The sequence below is a fragment of the Camarhynchus parvulus genome, chromosome 1 (assembly GCF_901933205.1).
Source record: "Camarhynchus parvulus chromosome 1, STF_HiC, whole genome shotgun sequence".
NCBI lineage: Eukaryota > Metazoa > Chordata > Aves > Passeriformes > Thraupidae > Camarhynchus > Camarhynchus parvulus.
The window spans coordinates 94,904,485-94,925,527 of record NC_044571.1 but is presented as its reverse complement, the minus strand read 5'-3'; the positions used below and the strand labels follow the sequence as shown (position 1 = coordinate 94,925,527).

At 42.7% G+C, this 21,043-nt stretch overlaps 2 protein-coding genes across 10 annotated transcripts in view; one reads left to right on the top strand and one right to left on the bottom strand.

Moving 5' to 3' along the window:
• COL8A1 (collagen type VIII alpha 1 chain) overlaps positions 1–3,737 on the top strand; it is an 87,296-nt gene extending 83,559 nt beyond the window's left edge. Inside the window, exon 5 of one of the 2 annotated variants that reach the window (XM_030959906.1) lies at positions 215–3,737. In XM_030959906.1, the coding sequence (XP_030815766.1) occupies positions 215–2,121 (1,907 nt within the window). In that variant the 3' untranslated portion in view covers positions 2,122–3,737. The remainder of the gene's footprint in view (positions 1–214) is intronic. The other variant, XM_030959897.1, reaches the window with a different exon arrangement.
• A 3,590-nt stretch (positions 3,738–7,327) lies between these two features.
• Positions 7,328–21,043, bottom strand: part of ST3GAL6 (ST3 beta-galactoside alpha-2,3-sialyltransferase 6) — a 41,014-nt gene continuing 27,298 nt past the window's right edge. For 6 of the 8 annotated variants that reach the window (XM_030959826.1, XM_030959856.1, XM_030959838.1 and 3 more), the window contains 5 exons: positions 16,421–16,516; positions 15,852–16,038; positions 14,544–14,681; positions 10,956–11,108; positions 7,681–9,246 (listed from right to left, as the gene is read on the bottom strand). In XM_030959826.1, coding sequence (XP_030815686.1) covers positions 9,166–9,246; positions 10,956–11,108; positions 14,544–14,681; positions 15,852–16,038; positions 16,421–16,516 — 655 coding nt within the window. In that variant the 3' untranslated portion in view covers positions 7,681–9,165. Of the gene's footprint in view, positions 9,247–10,955; positions 11,109–14,543; positions 14,682–15,851; positions 16,039–16,420; positions 16,517–21,043 lie in introns of all 8 variants that reach the window. The other 2 variants (XR_004061179.1, XM_030959866.1) reach the window with 2 other exon arrangements.

Below are 21,043 nucleotides of genomic sequence, written 5' to 3'. Positions count from 1 at the left end.
TGGTAACAGAAGCATGCATGGAAGTTTGGAGTATGAAAAACAGTAACATCCTCTTAATTCTCAACACCAACCTGTAACTCGCTAGTTGTCTGTCTACCACAAAACCACAAGGCATCATTAAAAGCATATTCAATTCAAAACTGCCTGTTTTTTGAAGGATGTGACTGCACTCACCTTTTATCTCTCCCTCTCTCCTTTCTTCTTTTCTTCCCAGAAATTCCCATGCGCAGTCTGAGGGGTGAGCAAGGTCCCCCAGGTGAGCCTGGACCAAGAGGGCCACCAGGGCCACCAGGATTACCAGGTCATGGTGTACCAGGAGCCAAAGGAAAACCAGGCCCGCAAGGATACCCAGGAATTGGAAAGCCGGGTTTGCCAGGGATGCCAGGAAAACCAGGGGTCATGGGGCCCCCAGGGCCAAGAGGGGAGATGGGGCCGAAGGGGGAGATTGGGCCCATGGGGATTCCTGGGCCACAAGGACCACCAGGGCCTCACGGGCTTCCTGGCATAGGGAAGGCGGGTGCTCCAGGGCTGCAGGGGCAACCAGGGCCAAAGGGTGAGCCTGGGATGAAGGGGCCACCAGGAATCCCTGGGATCCCAGGGCCAAAAGGGGAGAAGGGGGTGGGGATCCCAGGTTTGCCAGGTCTGAAGGGTCCACCTGGGCTTCCTGGTCCCCCTGGCCCCGTGGGACTGCCAGGGGTTGGCAAACCTGGCATGGTTGGCTTCCCTGGCCCACAGGGACCCCTGGGCAAACCTGGACCCCCAGGAGAGTTGGGGCTGCAGGGGCCTCCAGGGGCCCCTGGGATCCAAGGCCCTCCCGGCTCGCCTGGTATTGGCAAACCAGGCCAGGATGGCATGCCCGGCCAGCCCGGCTTCCCAGGCGGCAAAGGGGAGCAGGGATTGCCAGGCCTGCCGGGGCCCCCCGGCCTCCCTGGGGTTGGGAAGCCAGGCTTCCCTGGGCCCAAAGGGGAGCGAGGTGTGGGTGGTCTGCCTGGGCCCCTGGGGCCGAAGGGGGAGAAGGGGCATGCGGGGCCACCTGGCATGGGAGGGCCACCAGGGGAACCCGGCCAGCCAGGACTGCCGGGCATCATGGGACCCCCGGGGGCCGCCGGTTTCCCAGGACCTAAAGGGGAGGGGGGTGCCGTTGGGCCACCAGGACCAGTCGGCCCCAAAGGGGAACCCGGCCTGCAGGGTTTCCCAGGAAAGCCAGGCTTTCCTGGGGAAGTGGGTGGCCCTGGGCTGCGGGGGCTGCCGGGCCCCACAGGACCCAAGGGGGAAGCTGGACACAAAGGCTTGCCGGGGCTGCCGGGTGTCCCGGGGCTTGTGGGGCCAAAGGGTGAGCCCGGGCTCCCTGGTGCCCAGGGGCTTCAGGGTCCCTCGGGCATCCCGGGCATCGCGGGACCCAGTGGTCCCATCGGCCCCCCCGGGCTGCCAGGGGCGAAGGGCGAGCCAGGCATGCCCGGCCCCCCTGGCTTCCCTGGGGTAGGCAAACCTGGTGCTGCGGGGCTGCAGGGACCCCCGGGAAAGCCTGGGGCACTCGGTCCTCCTGGCCAGCCAGGGCTCCAGGGGCCACCGGGCCCCCCCGGGCCGCCAGGTCCTCCGGTCATCATCCCACCCACTCCACCAGCCGTGGGACAATACCTGCCTGAGGTGGGACCAGGGATAGACGGCTTGAAGCCCCCCTACGGCTACAAGGGCAAGAAAGACAAGGCTGGCGGCATTGTTTACGAGATGCCCGCGTTCACGGCAGAGCTCCTCACGCCCTTCCCCCGCGTCGGGGTGCCCGTGAAGTTCGACAAGCTCCTGTACAACGGCCGGCAGAACTACAATCCCCAGACAGGGATCTTCACATGCGAGATCCCCGGTGTCTACTATTTCGCCTATCACGTCCACTGTAAAGGCGCCAACGTGTGGGTGGCGCTGTACAAGAACAACGAGCCGCTCATGTACACCTACGACGAATACAAGAAGGGCTTCCTGGACCAGGCTTCAGGCAGTGCCGTGGTGCAGCTGATGCACGGAGACAAGGTTTACGTTCAGATGCCATCCGAGCAGGCAGCAGGACTTTATGCTGGGCAGTACGTTCATTCATCTTTTTCAGGGTATTTATTGTATCCCATGTAAAACAAACAGACACACACACACAAAATCAAAACCTTTCTCCTCTAACTTTTATACAACAAAATGTGCATTTTATGACCATTTGACCATCTTGTACAAAACCAAAAGTAATAAATACAAAGTTTAATATTATGCACAGCTAGTTATAAAAAAAGGTGTGGTGAACATATCTAAAGATGTGTATCAGGTTCATAAACAGTTGTTTGGCACCCAAGGGGGACATATTAGCTGTACATTATATATTTCTGCAATGCCATGCTTACTTAATTTCATTCACAGTAATTCAGTACTAAAGTTCAAATCAGTGTATGTCACTCACTCCTGTTGCATTGATCATAGTTATGAGACGAAAAACTGACTTAAAGCAGAGTAGGTCAGTCTCTAATTATATTTTAAAAAATTGAGAGGCTTATTTGTTTGGGTGGGGGTTTTCTTGGATTTTTTTATAGCAGGTCTACATGACAAGCAAAGGTTCCCTTAGCTGGGGACTTTTATTTCCCTTCCCCTGTAATAAAATAATCCTGCATGTGTGGGTTTTTTTCGTGAACAATTTATGATGGAAGAGAAATCTTGATGGCATGATCATTCATTCCCCCTGAGCCTTCTCCAGCAGTCACTGGACCTAAAATGTCACCAGTGCCTCCAGCAGGCAATGGCTTCACTTCCAAATGCCACTGCACTTAAAAAGTCTCCATTCCCTACTCACACAGCTCAAGCAGATGATGTAAATCTCCCCCATTTATTTGTGCCACGTCATTGAGACATTTTGGCCAACACATGGCCATACTTCAGGGTGGCATAAATTTGCTTGGATTTCTGCGCTTGTACCAAGAACCCATTTAGCTTGTCACAAGAAACATTTATTCTGCCACTCAGCAAAAGCTGAATCAGTTTGCTTTTCAATGACTAGGCAAAGCAGAAGTAGCTTTGTTTGCTTAACTGATTTGTTGCTTGAGATCAACCAATAACTTTACTGGCAATACTGATCACGCAAATTTATCTGAGAACTAGGTTCTATCTAAAAACTGATTTCCAATCCTTATTTATACGTTACCAGTTGTCAAGGAGAACCTGCAGGCCTCAATACTTTTCTGTACTTGAGGACAGTGACTTCTGTGCACGAAGTCTCTGTCTGCTCATCAGTGGTGCTAATCTCACCTCAACAAGTGTTCTGTTTCCAAAGGGCAGTGGACCTTGCTGTGGTTCCCTGTACAGTGCTGCACATAACACACGGCTGCACTAGTTCAAGTGCTTATCACTTCTCCAGTGTCTTTAGCTACTGCTACTGCTTTTTGATTCAAAAATGAACTAGATTTTTTCATGCAGAACTAAGATTGGATTTAACTGGCATGACCATTATTTAAATGCAGAGTTTAATGCAGTCTAGCATTGACTAAGGACTCCAGTGATATAATGTGGTGCTTTATCTCAGAAATTTTATGGAATGGTGGCAGGAATGGACAAACAGTTTACCAGACACTGGTGACTTCAGTATGTTCCCTGAATATATGAGATATGTCAAAAGCAAATAATTTTGTATTTAAAATTTTTGTACTGATTTGAAAGAAATACCTTATTAAATATCTTTAAAAATAAACCCAAAAACCCATTCTGTCCTCATTCAGAACTATCAGAAGGAACATTCATCCTGCTGAACTCATTTATCAGACCACAAGGGCTCTCTGAAACCACTGACAGCCTGATATAGAGCGGGAAAATTAAGAGATACACCCTTTTCTCTAGTTCCCATCTCCTGGTAAAATATGCTCTAAGCCAGAGAGGGAACACATCCCATTTGGTGGGAGGGCACAGCAGGGTCTGGGGGGTACATGAAGAGGGAAGGACTCCCTCAGGTAGGCCCCGGGGACAGATACTGCTCAGCATGAGCCAACATGGGAGTGCAGCTGAAGAAGGCAGAGGGGCAGCCAAGGAATCAGCCACAGAGGCTGCTGCTAAGGGCTTGTGTTGCCTGAAAAGGCAGAACTGGCTGCCCAGTATGAGAGGTGCTGGTTCTCCTGATGTGGCTTCCTCACCTCAAAGACAAGCATTTCGTCCAAGCTGGTGAACGCCTGAACTGTCCATACTGAAAGCCATGCACTGGATATCTACTGTGCCAGAGAATTGTTATCCGGATCTCCCTTGGACTCCCTGAAGCCCTCAGCATCTCATTTTTACTGCACAAAGGAAAAATACTGCACTCAGCATCTCTCACTTTCTATCTAAAGCCATTTTCCCTTTCTGAAAATTTTATCGCACACCATCTTCATTCTTCATCTCTTATTTTAGCAGTCCACCGCCAGCCCACAGTAAGACAAACAAGATTCAAAATACAATGAAAAATTCAAATCACAAGGATGCTGCTCTTGATCTTATCCACAAAAAAACTTGTCTCAGCTATGGTTGTACTCCGCCTGGAGTTAGATCTCTAGCCACAGTACAACTCTGCCCACCTAGGTTCAAAAACTTTCAGCTGTTTGCTCTACAAAGCACTGAAGTTTGTTCTAAAACTTGAAACCATATCTGACAACACCATTTACTTGACACACCAATAATAACAGCCCTGAGCATACCCACACATCCACACTCACACGCAGAGCACCAGCCTTGCAAAAATAAGTCTGAGGGCACTGTCTTTAACAGTTTATTCACAGGAAAATAATCTCCTTCTATAAGTAGCATTCAAAATTTCACTTGAAACAACTCTAAGAATTCTTCAAAATACAGGTGGCATTTCAAAGGCATATAAAACTTAAGACAAATGGCAAATTAAGTAAGTATTTCCCAATACCAAAAACATATGCTGAGCTTTGTATGTTCTTAAAAATCAGAGTCCACTTAAAAGTGAAGGTATTTATACTCTCCCCCAGAGCATTGCTAAAAAGGAAAGCATGGCATTGGAAACAAGAAGTACCACATGCTAGTTAAACATCAAAGTTGTGATTCTGTATTATTATCACCTATATAGTCACTGGAAATATCTGGAATACATTTAGGAACATCTTTTAGACACTCTCAGATTCATATTTAGTGCAATATTCTGTGACCTCCCTTAATTATTACAGCAGAGGAAATAATAGTTTCCCAACAAAGAAACCTCCAGAAAGTCTGAGCAAACAGAGCTTTCAGCCAACATGTGTCATCCTGCCTGTTCTGTGCATAGTTTGGTATTTTAGAGCCGTGACTATCTGACAGTGCAGCATTTTGAGATGGGTGGCAGATAAAATGCAGAAGCAACTTTACTGTAAATTCAGCAAGCTGCCAGAGAACAGGAACAGAGTAAGAAGGGAGGAGAACATCTGACTTCAGATAGAAAAATGATGGGAGACACTGGGGACCTACACAGTTACACCATTATCAGACACAGAAATAAAGCTGGCAGCACCCTGGGATTCAAAACTGGCAGCTTCATTCCTGGTATGATTTTAAAAAAACCAGATAGCTTTTAAAGGGAAGTTTCAGTGCAGATTTCATTTTCAGAAATGGCAAAAAGGTAAAAAAAGTCTTAATAGCAACTCAGGCTCGGAAACTATCTAAATATTTGATGTTAGCGTTATTGTTTTATTCTAAAAGCCCCAAGTCTTTGGTACTGCAATACGCCTGTGAAAATGTGTGCCCAGACAAAAGAGACACTAATTTGTGATCACTGCTGAGAAACACACTACATATGGGTGTTCCTGCCTCTGTCCTTAAGGCAGAGCAGCAGGAATGCTGTACGTGAAGCAGGTGCTGGAACAGGGCTGGTGTACACAGGATCCTACAACTTGTGGGGAGAAAAATTCATGACTTGGCTCACTGCTTATAATAGAGGAGAAAAGCTACAGGGCCTGCAAGCTGGGCTTTCCAAAAAAAAAAAAAAAAAAAAAAACCAAAAAACCCAACAAAACCCTACAACAAAAATAAATAAAAAAAAACCCCACCACACACATAGTTTATCAGCAGCATCAGCTCTTGGCTTGATCGTGAGGGAACAGTTTCATTCAAAATGTCACCCAGTCACCCAGGGACAAAAACCACCGTGGACTCAACACCCCTGGCAGGAGCACAGAAGTGGCAGAAAAATATCCCTCAAAATACTGCTTAATTTGAAAAATAAGTCAGCCATACCATGGGAAGGCTTATTAGGATATGAAAAGAAACAGCTGATATGGATAAATGCTTGTAGAGAATGTATTAAATTCACTGAGAACACCAAACATTATTTTAAAAAATATTTTAGGGAGATTAAAAAGCTGATGTGGCAAAAGTGGAAAAGACTAAAGGGATTTTTTTAAGTACAAAGATTTTGGGAGACACCATTTGTTTGCCATGAGGCTTCTACTTTTTTGCAATTATTTTATTTGATCTGCTACAGCTAGAATCCAAATCCCATCCTCCCAAAAAAAGCAGAAAACCTACTACAAAAATTGGAGAAGGAATCAGTTTAGATTAGTGGGAAGACTATCTCTGGAGATGAAATAAAGCAGAGAAAATAACCACATCTTCAAAAGCAAAGCTCCCTACCCACTTCCTGAACTGGAGACAGGGGTGGAGAAGCAGAGGGATGCAGTCTGCACCATGAAAAAAAAGTCTCCTCACAGTGTCCGGAACATATTCAACAGCTCTCCTGGAAAAAAATCCTCCTGGACAGCATCCTGCAAGATGTTACATGGACACAGCTGGACTGTGGCAACAGCCATTGGGAGAGCAGGGGCCCCCAGCTCTGGAAGCAACCACAGGTTTTGAAGGTGAAGGAGCAGCCCCCCACTTCTGGTGGTCTTGGCTCTCAACACAGTCTAAGATCTACCAGGGGCTCCTCTGCAACAACAGCTTGGAGAACACGGCTTTGTCTGCAAAAAGCCTTGCACAGCAGCTTTTGCAGTGGAATTACTACTGTCAGGAGTTTAAATCACTGTATGTCTGGGGCTGCAGAATCACATACAAACCTTTTTAATTAACTGAAATAACCAGGAGAAATAAATGCTGTTAGAGACACAAAGACAATGATGTCACTATTTTCTTAAGTGAAACCCCACCTGTTTGTATTGAGATTTTCAAGCAAAAATCTCGGGAAAAAATAAAGGAAATACAAAAAATTAAGAGCCCTTCTGCCAGTTGGTGAAGAAATGATGATTTCCTCCATTTCTACCACCAGTGTCACCTGGGGACATGCTCCCCAGGTGCAACGCCTGGGGACATGCTCCCCTCCCCTCCACACCCCCACCTGCCACCCTGCACAAAGCTGGAGTACAGCTGCAGCCAAGCGACATGCAGCACACAAAACACCATGGCACACCCTGTCCCTTGCTGGGACACACCTGCATCCTTCCCCAGCCCATCCACAGATTTTTCTGACATCTCAAGTTATTTCCGGTATGTCCAGCTTGCTTGAAACAGACCAAAGCTCAGAAATCACTGGGTGAAAACACAAGCCTCCTTCCCTTCAGCTGTGGCACCTCTCCAGACCACACTGCCTTCCCCCTAATTTCCAAATGGCAATTCCTCTACATAGCTGCAGCAAAATAAATTGTGTTCAGCACTCTTGCAATCCTCACCTTCTGAAAATAACAAATACCCTGGTTTATGTTCATATTGTGATTGTTTGCATTACTCCTAAATGTCCTCTCTATATAATTTTGTAAAAAAGCAACCATGGTATTCCTACCAACTTCAAAGACTTTTTTAAGTGGACTTATTTGTGTTTTCTTCAGATTTGATTAATAAAGATAACCACAAAATCTTCCAGAAATTCTGCCGTAATTAAGATAAAAATTTTATATAGATGTCCTGTGAGAGAACTGGAACTGCACATTGTTGTTCTTTGACAGCTGTCAAGCGTGTTCCCAAGCAGATTTCATTTATTCACAGGCTTGTCAGAGACAAACCAATACAGGAAATATAAACTTCCCATGAAATGTTTCAACTAAAATCATGAGCAAGTTCCCACTGCTAAATTATTTAGTTCATCCACACACTTCAAACTTAAATATCAACACAGAAGAGGTAAGCAGATGCCAAATGATAATTCAGCTGAAGTACATCCTGGATATTCCCTACCACACTCTAATGCCAAAAATGGGAGTATTCCTTGTTTGTATTGATGCATTACAACATCTGAGGAAGGAGATTGTCCTCATTTGGAAAAATCCACCTGTTTTGAGGAAACAAACAAAAAAAATGCATGAGATGCTGTCCTGGAGAACTAGGACCCCAACAAACATTGACTCTAAACTCAGGCATGAACATGTATGTCCAAGCTTTTGTTTCTATTGTGGTATGGGGGCTGACACAGATAGTTCGGACAGCTCTTCAGTCTTCATACTCCCTCTTTTTTAAGTCAAGTCAGCAACTGTAAAATTTACTGGATGCACAGCACAGGGAGTATTATTATTCTATAAAATGGGTACAACACAAGCATTGTCAACACCAGTATCTCCACAAATCAGACAAAGGGTCTTCACCTTCGGCAAAGGTAGACAGAAGCCCAGAGTTGATGGGCAGTGCAGAAGCTGTGGCTGGTTGGCTGAAGGTGGACATCCTCTCCTCAGGAGTATGGCAGAACAAAACCTGTACAGTCTGTATGTTCACCCTTCTCCAAAACACAGAGTAATGACTTAGATGCATAGTTTTAAAGCAGTTTTCATACAAGAAGACAGATAGTCATGACTTTACATCCACCTACTGAATGAACACCGGTCATCTCAGTCTCTTGACAGTGGAACTCTTTTGGAGGACAACATCAGAAACAAAAGTATTCCAGAGAATTAATCATTTGGAAAGAGTTCTCACTGATAAGTAAGTGATGTACATCACATTTTTATATATCCCTGATACTTTCAGTTGGAAGTTTCATGGTTTTCCCACTATTAAATAGCTTCACAGAAATTCAGTTAACTCTGTTTGCAACAGTCCATTACCCTCAGTTAAAAGCTTTTGCCTTGATGAGGTTTCTGGGCTCATTTGAACAGTAAACAGTTATGTTGCACTTAAAAAATAAAAATGTCATACAAAAAATAAACATTTTTCAAATATTGAAAATAGTGATTGTTCTTTGTATTTTCCATTCAGCTTTCATGTCAAATTGATCACAAAGTTCTTGTCTATAAGCTTCTTCAAAAATTTCTGCTCGGCGGTGATGTTGTGGTATTCATTCTAAAGAGATGTGAGGGAATAATAAAATTAATTATAAAATCAAATTATAACCAGCAGCACCACTTGGCTGTTCCTTTCTATTACCTGGGATACTTGGAAGATGCTAAGAACAGTAAAGGTCTGGGGAAAGACTTCTTAGCAAAGGCTTAGCACAGTTTCCCAAGAAAACAGGATGCTCAAAACTAGATTAGATATTTCTATAAGGACACAACTGAAAAGGATGATCCTTTGGTGATAAGAACAAGTGAAATGTGGGCTCACAGAAATCCTTCCATTATTAACTCTTCCAAATCCTTGCCCTGTTTATTCAGAACAACGGCTTTGTAAGAACATTTACAACACACACAGTAAGAAAATGAGTAATCGTCAAAGCTCAGTGCAGGTTCTTGAAAAAGCACATCAGGCACTTGTAGTTCAGATGCATCCTGCCAGTTAGGTTCAGCAAGCCCAAAGCAACCCATCTTCTGTGCTGTATCCAGGTTCTCGATACATAGGAGACCACTAAGGTTAGTGGACGGCAGCACAAGGAAAGTAAATTTACTTAAAGACACTGAATCCTGTAAATTAAAATGCATACATGTATACTGCATAAAAGATTATACGGATGTGGTATAGTATTTGCAATTTATTGCCACTAAAGAACTAAAAGGAACATTTTTGTTTAACAGTTTGTTTTTTAAAGTTTCAAGACTTCAGGAAACTTACAGATGTCTATTCAACTAATGATCAGCCTTACTCAAACTTAGTACATGTTGCAGAAAAGCACCTGTAGAGAGGAGCCTCCAAACGAGGACAAGTTCAGTGTCAGAGGAAAATTATGTCAGAATAGCAGGCATCTAGGAGCTCTGAGAAAAACATGAAATGCTCCTATGGGCATTGTCTCTATCCCTCCTCTTCAGCAAATGGAAGAGGAGGAAAATGGCACCCATACGCTCTAGGCGAATGGCAAAGAAAACTTCACGCTGCAGTGAAAGGCTAAGACAGGGTTGGCTTGAAATACAGAGATTAAGACAAATGAATACAAGAGCAGAGACATAAAAAAACCCCAGAGGTATGGCCTTAGCAAAGCAGGAGGGAAGAGAAGGCATTCCTGATATTTTCCAGGCTCCTGCTGCTCCTTCTCATGCTGAGTAGCGGCTTCCCCCTCCTGGAAGCAGTTCCTTCTCTTCCTACCCTCCTCCAAGAGCTGCTTTTCTTTTCTACTTTGAGTTTCCAAAATTCAGTTCTTTTCCTATGCAAGACCTATACAAGTTCATAGGTCTTAACTCCTTCCATTCCCCTTTGCTCTTCTTTCTGCCTTTTAAGGAGTCTGACAGCTATAATATACAGTACAAGTAGGTGTCAAGGAAAAAGAGAATACCAAAAGAAACAACATTTCTTATGCGCCGACAGTGCTAACAAAGATGTCTCTAGGACAAGAGCTGTGCAGCCTAAGGAAAACACCAGCAAAGCTGAACACAACACACAAATGGACATCTCCTGCAGACACTGAAGAATATGGTACAATACAAGGGACACAGAGATCAGTATCTACATTTTTCAGAAACAATAGCAGACAGGAAGAGATTCAAGCAATGTTAACCCACAAGTAGCTGAACCAGGAGAAGGTGGGAGGCCCTTCTGACCTGCAGTCCACACTTCTATCTATATTGAATCGCCTTCCCCAATTACCAGCTCTGTTTCTCTCAGCACAAACAAGTGTTAGTTACCTGCATCATCTGAGACATGGTTTCATTGCCATAGTAGTGCAAAGAGCTATTTCTGTCAGTGAAGTCGTACTTGAAGCCTGCCAGATGGACTTCATGGCATATGTGAAATGCCAGTGTAATGGCAATTAGCCCCGTTGTTGGATGCTTCGGTTTCTGCAACAAAACACAAAGAGAACACACACATACATACCTGGCAGCCTGATGGGAACAGCAAACGTAAGAACAGAGACAAGGGCAATCAGGCAGCCTGGGTCTTCTACAGATGTTTGGTTTTACAGGTTGAACCCCTCCTATTGCTAAAGAAATAAGGTACTGCTCCCACAGGCTTCCCATGACCAGGGGTGTCTGTCATGTCAGCCTCACAGGCTTCCCTGGAATTCCTTGGTTTCTAGTGAGGGCTGAGCCCACAGTGTAGCCCTTCCCTCCACAGAGGCATCAGGAAGTCTCCCCATTGCCCTGCTCAGCTACTTTCATAAAACTGGGCAGGCTTCACTGGAAAACAATTTACAACCCCCTCAAATCTGACTGAATTATGAGATGCGTTCAGAAGTTGCCACATAATGGAGACCCAGATGAACAGAACATGATATGACAAAATTTTCATAGCAACAAACTAAAAAAGAATGGAGGCTATGACTACACAAATTTGACCGAATTTGCATTTCTTCAAAGCAGGGAAATTCCAGAAGAACTTTGCTTTAGACCTTCCCATGCTATTCCCATTAGAAGATACAAAATTACTTCTCCCTACAATAAGTTTGGAAGCAAATGCAATGTAAAATGAACAACATATCATAAACAGGTTTTAACTGTGCAAAATTAAGAGCACCTAACCAAAAGGTAGCATTTCTCACAAAAGCACAGCAGACCTCCATGCAACCATCTGCCCTATCTTGTATTGAGATACATGACTTCCTTAGTAGCAGGAGAGGCTAATACAATCTGGGGAAGTAAATGAGACATGCTTTTTTAGAGAGAGATGAACTCATTCATTTGACCATGATGAAGCTAAGGTGAAAAGGTGTCCCCAGAAATGGACAAAACTTTCAGGCACCAATACCCTTCTTAGCTAAAGAAAGATTTTTCTCAGAGACCAAAAGAGCTATCATATGCTCTTATTAGCGGCAGTCAAACCTCAAACTGAGCACAAAATCATGGGGTTTTTTTCGAACTCTGACCCCAAGGCTCAGTTTGTCTCTGAAAAAGATGCAGACAAACCAATACTAGACAACTCTGTGCATAGAAAAAACAGACTCACTCAATGTATTTCTTTGTGACAACACTTCATATGACAACACAAAAAATTCCCAGGAAGAAGTTACTATTCTCAGCTCTTTAAAGCCTAACTGAAGTTACAGAAAGGAACTATCGCCTTTTATGGAAAAAGTTTTGGTACCTTTACGCAAATCTTGGAATATTCCAGAAATCGTATCTGCTTCAAATGTGCATTATGCCCAGGGCTCCTGCCAGTTAGCAAAATAACTTTCTGCCCTAGAGGCCCAACATCATAAACTCAGTGGTGACTCTGTTGCAACATCAATACTAAACAGGATCCCAAAACTATGGCAGGAATGCTACATGTCATGATTAGTGCTATTTGGAAATATCACGAGTACCACAGGTTGTAACTACCTCTGTTCACCTGTAGCTATCATAAAATTCACTTCAAAAATATCATTTAAAAGCAACTACTTTTAAAATGTACTATCATGCAATATCCAGATATCCTCCGCCTGTAATTAAATATTTTCAGCCTACTTAATGGGAATAGGCACAGCCCTGGAATGACTCCACTACACTTTCTGAGTTTAGTGGTACTGGGGCAACACATCTGATTTTATTCCCAGCTCTACTAACAATCAGAAATGCTTATTGGCTATGCACTAATGTGCTCACTGGGAACATGAGACTGGTTTAATGGAAAAGGCAGGGACAGCAGGGAAAGCAACAGTGGTAGTGGTTGCTGGCATGTCCTGCAGGCAGAGGGGGCTGAAGCACAGGACAGTGAATGCAGCACCAGCTCTGCCCAGGGACGAGCAATGGTACAGAGGGCCCCGGTGTGAGACCTTCCTGCCCACAGAGCCTGTGGTGTGACCTGCAGCTTAACCAAGCTGTGCCAGTGCCACTGCAGATGTGCAGGCTCTTGTTATCTCCCAATCACAGCCCACCTCTGAGATGGGAGGAAAGGGAGGAAGAGCATGCTTGAGATTGATCATTGTTGTACAGGGGTGAGGAACTGCAAAACCCCTGGCATGCAGTAAGTAGGAAATATATGGAGGTAGCAGAAGGGGACTCTAGCTCTGTGCAAGGGCACTCAAAGGCAGGAGAAGAGTAAAGGGGCCTTTGCCCACATACCAGCTGACACCATGCACATCTCTCTGACTCACTGACAGCACTACTTTTAATGTCCACTCCCACTGAGAGGGGAGCCCAAGAAGAATCAGGAGGGACTTCTGGACCCATGGAGGCCATGTGCATTCTGTGGCCATTTAGATTAGTCAGACATCCAATTACTATGCTGCTTTCTTGCCACCCTTGGCTGAAAAACTGAAATGCCAGGGGCCCAAGCAAGCACATACCAAAATGGCTATTCCAGTCTAAGAGTTAGTAAGGGAGAAAAAAACCACTACTAGGCTCAGAAAACTGAAAGAAATTTTAGAAAAAGGTACAGAACCTACACCCCTGCCACCCGCTCAATACTAGAAAGAGTAAACCAGGAAAAAATTTGTGGCAGATACTCCACAGTGACAGCCTGTTGACATTTCCACATGTGTCACTTGGGTGGTGTTGATAAACTGGGGATGTGACCCCAGGTAACTGTCTCTGTGCAAAATAGCACATGGTTGATCCTGACTGCACAAGGGAGGCTCTCAGCTTGAAGCTTTACCTTTCATCAAAAACATTTTTCCATCAAGAACTGACAATTAAAACATATTTTTATGTCGAAATTGCTGGTTAGCTCATTACAATGCTTGGCATCAAATCAGTAAGTACAACTGTGATGCCAGACATTCATCATTAGCACGGAGCTGGAATATCTTCTTTTTTCCTTAGTCCCTCCCCAGCCCCAGGAGTATGAAATTGCAGAGAGTCAGAATTACCAGTTTGCTGGGGTTTGGAGGGGAGGGTTTGTTTCGTGTGGGGTTATTTTTGGTCTTTTGGTTTTTGGTGGAGGTTTCATTGTTTGGGTTTTTTTGTCTGTATTTTTATGTGCCTTGGATTTTTTTAAGAAAAACACCCAAAATTCATATCCAGACTCACTATTATTTCTAGAAGTTCTTTGGATCTGTCATGCTGCATTACCTGCCTGTCTTCCCCAGTTCTGGTAAAGGCATTTTGTCTGTCTGGAAAGCAGCTTCATTTAATACAGAATTACAGAACCCATAAAAAGGTACTTCTGGCACACAAAGCTAGCCACTCTTTCTGGGCTCCATTCTCCCATCTTCTAAAACCACCATCTAAATGGCAAACGACTTCAATGCAAACCTAAAGGGTTTTCTACATTAGTCTACTGTAATAAAGATATAATTGCGTCTAAATACACATTTAGTTGCACAAAACTAGAAGAGACAAAAGGAAAAAGCATACCTCCTTCTTAGGAAACCTTGTTGGGAAATGAAGCCACTCATAAGCAGCTTTCCTGGTAATGCTGGGATCAAGAATCCTGATTTGACTCGATTTGTAGATCATATTCAGAGCTGGTTTCTTCCAGAAGCCCTTCACGCTCTGTGACAGGCAAGTACATACACATTTTTAACAACTGAAAACAGTTGAATTTAGTTTTGTAGCAACTCTAACCAGTGTAAACTCCCAGAGCACGAGGTTAAAGAAGAAGAAGAGTGCTTAATCTCCCTAAGTTCAAAAACACCTGCTCCTGCAACAGGAAACGGACTGCTGCAGCTGTAGCTAGCTGGCTGGAAAACAGCTTTGCAGAAAGGTCCCTGATGGACAACATGTACCAACAATATGCCCTGGAGGCCATAAATGCTCACTGTGTGCTGGCCATGTTACTAAGAGCATAGGCAACAGGCAGATAGAAGTTGCTATTATTCTCAACTACTTTGCACTGTGCCCTTTCTGCAGTCCCACAAATGCTGTGTTGGGCTCCTCGCTGTGCAGGAGGAGAGTGTCAAACAGCAGAGGGTCACTACAATAGCCAAGGGGCCAGAGCCCATAGCAAACAAAAAGGGTCTGAGCAGGCTGGGTTTGTTCAGCCCATCTTCAACTATCTGGAAGGGGTTAACGAAGATGAGATCACACTCTTCTCAGAGGCACACAGTGAAAGGAGAAGGAGAAATTTTCTCCTGCAAGTGTGCTGAAGCACTGGAATAGAGTTTGTAGTAATATCCTTGGAAATACTCAAAATTTACTCAGACAGTGCCCTGAGAACTCAGTATGACTTTGAACTTGGCCCTTAAGAAGACTCAAAAAGATTTTGGACTTAAGACCTCTTGAGAGAGGTCACTTTTAACATGATTCTGCAATTCCTGCAAGTGCACAGGGTAAAATAATGTGGGAAATGGCTGGAGCATGCATGTTAAAATATCAAACAACACTAGGAAGAGGATAAAAATACATCTTCCAGAGGTAAACTGCTCAGTGGCGAGGAACTGATCAAATATGTGCATTAGAAAGAAGACAAAGCAGTTATGGAAGAGGGATATTAAATAAACTGACTACAAGGAGATCCAGAGCTCCTCACAGAATTCACAGAATGACTAGGTTAGAAGAGACCTTAAAGATCATTGAGTCCAACCCATGCCCTAACGTCTCAACTAAACCATGGCACCGAGTGCCACCCTCTCAGCTGGGAGGACTACAGTTAAAAGCAAATGTGTATTTTACAGAAGCAATGTGTGGCAAGATGAGCCAAGGCATATGAATAATTGAACTCACTATTTTCTGACCACCAAGTATCTCCCAAAGCCACTTCAAGTCCCGTGGTTTGAAGACGATGAGAACAATAGTGGTATTAGGGTCATAGTGGATGGGATCTGAGAAGATAGATTCTGGGTAAGAAAGGCGAAAAGTCGTCCTCCTCCCAACATCCTCTTCGTACCCTATCACAGGGCCATTATTCATTCTGCAGAGGACACAGGCACAGAGACATCAGTGACTGCCCCACCTGCGTTCCTACTGTGCAGTGGCTGCCACACATGTTATTAGTCTGCAGGACATACACTGTGTGTGGGTACAGGAAAGTTTAGCAGCCCAGCATTTACGTATCACATTGAACAGCAGAGGAGCAATTATTAGGTGCACTCACCCTCTACACTCAGAGGGATCAGGCCAAGGTGGTTTAGAATACAGTCACACAATTGCTTATCGTGTGTCAGTCAAGCAGAAAGCAAGTCTTCTGATTTGGCTCCAACACACACACACTAGAGAAGGGCAGAGAGAGTACCTGGCCTTGGAAAATTACCCATTGCTCCATGTACACAAAATTCAAAGGAGGTAGCATTTACCTTATTATGATATCATACGAGTCAATTTTCTCCCCTAATGTCTTATTTCGAAGTACTCCTCCATTACCAACCACAATGCACCGTCGACAGGGAATGCTGTGGAACAAAAAGAAGTTTTAATATACATGACTTCCCTGGCTTCATATTATTAATGATACTTCTGCATGTTATCTGGCTTATTTTCTAAGTAAGATCCTGTATCTTTTGCAGCCCTTGGCCCCTACAAAGCAAATTCAATCCCATATCATGTACTATGGCTGCTTAAAAAAAAAAAAAAGGCACTATTTCAGGGACTGACAAAGTCCATAACTGGTTTCTCTCTTGTGAAACTGTTTTTAGACATCTCCTTTTTCTAGTGGTCTGCTGTTTAAGATCACACCTAACCAGTTTGTGATATGGGTGCCATTTGATAAATTATCTGCCACAGTCCTTCAAAAATGTGTCCCAGTCTGGAAAATTATCCAGTCTGGAAAAGCTAACTCAATATTAAGGTGCTTCTGCAGCATTATACAACTGCACACCTCCAACACAAACTACAGCAGCAAAATTTATGTTCACCTTACAGGCCTATGAACTGTACATGTGAAAAATCTTAGTCCAATGACACAGGGCAGCTTTTCAAATTAATATGGTGTTGATTTTTCTCCCTCTACTTAAAAGGTGCCGTCAAAACACGTTTACACAAGTGACTGTGCATGCTTCATAATGTAACAAGATGGATTCCTTGATGAGAGGAATTGCATTCTTATATGACCACATTCAAATCAGACACCATTATTAGGCCTATAAAATACTATGTGCTAAAAAGTAAGATTTTATATTACATCAAGTCAAAAGAGAAATTTCGAATTTACAATACATTCAGAGATAAAAAACATGCAAAATAGGTACTGTGGAGATGTTAAACTTATGAAAGTTTAAGGGTAAGATTTTCAAAGTTACCACAGGTTTTTTCAGGGCATATTTAGCTTTTACCATCCTATTTCAATGCTAATAAAACATGCTGGGAAAAAAAAAAAAAAGGAGGGGGAGCTCACAAATAGGCTTGCTGGTTTTTTTACTCAATATATTTTGCCTTTTTAGGGAAGGTTTAAATCAAACATGTAAAACTGTAAACTCCTTTCAGAATAAGCACATCATTTTTTGTTGTAAAAATGCCTCTTTGTTTTGAGCAAAAGCCATTCAATTTGGTTGCAGCAGGAACAATGAGAAAATATAAGTCACCTCACAGCAACACCCCACTCCTTTAGTTCTTACTTGAAGAAAGAAAAAGGCTCCATGCCACTTCTTGCTCTAGGTTCAGGACACTGAAACTGTGTCCCAAAACCCACTATAATTTATATTGAATTCCCAGCATGGCACTTCATGCAAACTAACTAACTTCTTTCTCCTCAAATAGTCCAATCTGTTTATTCAGCTCAGAGTTATTATTCAACATCAATCAAAACAGCTGGTTCCAGCCAAGACTGAGCAACATCTCAATGTACAAAGCAGTTCCCTGAATTGCCTACAGAATTAACAACCTCTGCAGAAATAGTTGCTTTTAAACATACATATACGCATACATACACACACACACGTATATATACACACACACATATAAAACCAGTGCTCTAAATGCAGCTTTCAGGGTTGGGTTACATGAAAAAAAGCTAGCATACCTTTCTCTACTGTCTCCTGAACAGCTTAGTAGAAAGCAAGCATTCATTAAAATACTTCCAGCTAATACCATAACTCATGTGACCTGGTATCTTGAAAATCAGAGGGATGAAAACCTGTTATCCCATCATGTCCACAGTACACTCACTCCCTCTACACCCCCTAAATCCCCTCCCTCTCTACTCTTTTTGCCCATTCATTTTCCATTTTATTTTTCTATCTAGTCTGAAAGTATCTTAAGAAAGCAGGCTGATGAACATATGCCTCTTACAATTTCCAGCAAGAGTAAGAATGCAGAAGTTGCCCTTTTCCTGAATTACACCTTGTTGCTTACAGCTATAGCTTAGAGCTCAAAGTAAGCACGGAGAAGGGAAAACCGGATGAAAAAATGTCATCAGTAAGTGATGAGGGTGGAGTGAGGGAGAGGGGCAAAAAGCACAGGATTAGCATATGGTTGTATCATGTGTCCTGGCATTTACTTTGAGGAGGCACTGCTTTTTCTGTTCCTTGTAGATTAACTTAAAGTAATTCCTTATTACATACCTTTCAACTTTTGGAAGAGGTAATTTAAGATACTTGTTCAGCAAGTTAATCAATAGCAATTGAAATAATGCCTTCCACTCTGGTATACAATTAAGAGGTCTTTGCTTTCTCCTTTCGGTAGTCATGATGCAGCAGGACACACTCACGGCAGGGAGGGCAAAATAAAATGTGCCTTCAGAGCTGAGCAACTGACGTTTGCTCACCTACAGAAGTTGTGTAGCTGTTCTCAAGTCAAATTCAAGCTTTTTTCTTATTGCTGAATGCAGACTAGATTTTGTTTATGACTAAAAGTTGACTAGTACTACTTGGACAGAAAACAGAGTGAAATTTGAAGCTTGATTAAGTTTTTGAATTACAGCGCCCTTCGTAACATGCATACTCAAAAAGTTATCAGCTGCCATAAATTATCCAATAAAAATCTAAAATTAGTATTTGAACTTTTGAAATGGGTGCAGTCAACAAGCAGATCAAATATGTCTAAAGAAGTGTACACAAGCAGAGTCAAACAAATTTAAACAAACAGTAGTACTGAGCCCACTAACAACAATAAGCAGGGAGAGAAACTGTTTATGTTAAAAACCAGAGCACAGTATCATAGAAAATGAACACACGACATAGAGATAAAAAATATGTAGCAAGGCTGAACTACATTTAAAGGTTCTTAAGTTAAATAAACTGATTTTTACTTACAGCAGATCACAGGTCAACACACGAATTTTCAGCAGACTGTTACTCTCAGATACTTTAACAACCTCACTTCTTAAAATTTCCTTTTCCTGTTTTCAAATTGAACAACCCCAAACACTCAGCCTTTCTCCAAGTCAATATATTGACAAGAAGAGAAATTAGTTTAGATATCCTTGAAGTGACATCAGCTGTACTACAAGTAAAATATAACACTGGATGTTCAGTAGCACAGTATTTGTGACAGTGAAAAATATTAAGACCTTGGCTGTACCAACAGCTGTAGGAAAGGTCTGAGTGACAAATGGATTGCCTTTATATGTCAGAGATTTACTAAAAATATAAACAGATGCCAATGCAAACACCATGGTAACTGACCTCCAATGTCTGCAGGTACTAAGTCACTCAAACCACTGCCCCATTCAGGTGGTGCACAGAAGCCTCAATCTCAAGGCTAGGCCTTGGCTTATGTATTTTCTTTATATGGTGAAATGCTAAAAGAAGCATTTTCCTAGTCTGTAGAAGAAAAACATTGCTAAATGGAAATGTAGCCTCTGAAGTTCAGAAGGTTTGCATCCACCACATTCCACTGAAATACTGTTTCAGTGGAAAAAGAAAAGAAGATCTCAGACTCCACTCCTTCAACACTTGAGGAATGCAAATTATTTCCTTCGAGGTTATTTGATGAAAAGAGGATGCAAAGGTCACATTTTGTTGACTCAGGATTGTGTAAATGCATTTGTAAGAACTGTTGAGCTCAGAAACCTTAGAGCACTCAGCAAGGACTTGAAGTCACAGTCGAACTGGAGTCACTGATACTGTTCATTTCCGAACTCTTTGGGAGAGCCACATCTTTACAAAGTGAGAATTTGATCTTAGTTTGGGGAAAAAAAAAACTCTGTAGCTCACTGTGTACAGATTTACGTAAGTTGTACACAAATACAGAGACCTCATGTTTATCTAGGCTAATATTTGTCTGCCTTAAAAAACATTTATAGGGAAATCTGGTTTGTGTTCTGCCAAGAAGGCTGAATTGGACAACAGTATTACAGAGCTGCCTAATAATTCTGTATTACTGAAGAACATTGTTAGGATTAATTCCTAAAGAGATTCACTTTTAAAAGCCACTATATCTCAGTGAAATATATGTATAAAAATTCTTCCTGACTACAGTGATTCGTGCCCTAAGAGTGCTGTACACAAAACCTGATGGATCTAGAAAGAATATATTGTATTAAGTCATTGTCTGCTTGATTTGTTAATATTAATGCCTATTAAATAGTAATAGGTCTCATTTTGCTTCAGTACCACTGAAGTATGTTACTTTTAATAAAATGAAGCATACTTCCCAGAACTACTAACCATATCTACATCTCAGAGGACCTACATTTAAAGGATGAATACCAATTTCCTCACTTTTCATCTACAGGACAAGCATTTCCACTTAAAACGTACAAGCATCTCTACTTTAGAGCACAAACGATTAAGGTCCTGAACTTACGGTTTCAGGGAATTTCTAATATAACATTTGGCACTGTCCTTCAAACTCCAGACAAAATAGCAGTCAATTCTGTATAAATTTACCCCGTTATTACACTCCTGATAGAAAATACAGAGTTTTACTTTTTTCCTTCCTTTTCTTAACAGTAAACTTGAACATCCTAGAAACAGACTAAACACAGAGAAAGGCAGGAGTACAGTAGGGAAAAAAAATAAAAACTCTGTATTAAAACAAAG